Raw genomic sequence first — 1,042 nt, forward strand, 5'->3', positions numbered from 1 at the left:
ACAAGCACTTTCACTCATAAGTCCTGCATGTGCGACGCCAAGGCCGTTCTCGCACCTGATGGAGTCGGGGCGAACCGAAGGAACGAGTTCACGATACATCTGATCAACGCATCCGCCTCCCCCCGCCCTACTGTCTTCGTCTTTATCGTAATGTGCGTTTGTCAGTGTTGTTTTCCTTCGCCTCTGTCACTACTAGTAATATGCGCCCACTAGCTACTGTAGGTGTAAATGAGCCAACAAACACGAGGAAATCAGGACTCGAAGCCAAAAAGTGCCTGCGTTTCGCTTACATTCTTCACTTACACATTTGGATCCTGTAAGGCAGTCACTCTCTGTCCCTCTCCTCATACGGATCGTACGTTACACCTCTGTATGTATTGGAGCTTCTTGGATCTAATACTGTATGAGCACAATGGGATTAATTGTTTATATATGTGAGTATGTCACAGAAACACTCGCCACAACCCTATGGCTCAACTCGGGGCATTGTAACAAGTTTTTGTAATTTATTATATTGTACATATTGTGTTTCTACGAACAAATGCCTGAGTTAGGAGTGAAACGGAACTCCGAAACTGACCTTCCATGAAACGTAATATCCTCATGGTATTGTCAATCCCGATGCGACAAGGACGCAATCACTGATTTCATATTATATTTTTCTCTTTGCATTCGCTCTCTTCCATGTAGTGCAGCCTCCATTCTAATACGTGATGTATTTTTATCGTAGGCCTCGTGATGTTCCCTTCGCGAGGACTACGTATTATTTAGCAAATCCTTCGCAAATTAGCTAAACCGGAGACACTCCCGACCTCTGTTGGTCATAGCCTTGCCCCCCCCCCCCTTCAAACTGTCAATCAGGCAGTCTAGTTCCCCAACTCAACAGGCACGCAGGCATGCCTCGTCCAGCGCTTCATTGACGCAAGGCAATGCCACCATTTAAGACTACCTGTTCTTGCTTGGCTGTTACCATCCGTCATCTGCTGAAGCTTTTTTTCTAATGAACTGAAGAAACAACACCTACGTCTTCTTCTCTCGCCCG

The 1,042-nt window shown here is 46.1% G+C and overlaps 1 protein-coding gene across 1 annotated transcript in view; it reads left to right on the forward strand.

Annotated features, from left to right (window-relative positions):
- The first annotated feature begins 440 nt into the window (after positions 1-440).
- LOC119593569 (cuticle protein CP1499-like) overlaps positions 441-1,042 on the forward strand; it is a 6,364-nt gene continuing 5,762 nt past the window's right edge. The window contains exon 1 of the mRNA XM_037942527.1: positions 441-501. Coding sequence (XP_037798455.1) covers positions 441-501 — 61 coding nt within the window. The remainder of the gene's footprint in view (positions 502-1,042) is intronic.

This window comes from Penaeus monodon, chromosome 32, assembly GCF_015228065.2.
Source record: "Penaeus monodon isolate SGIC_2016 chromosome 32, NSTDA_Pmon_1, whole genome shotgun sequence".
Lineage (NCBI taxonomy): Eukaryota > Metazoa > Arthropoda > Malacostraca > Decapoda > Penaeidae > Penaeus > Penaeus monodon.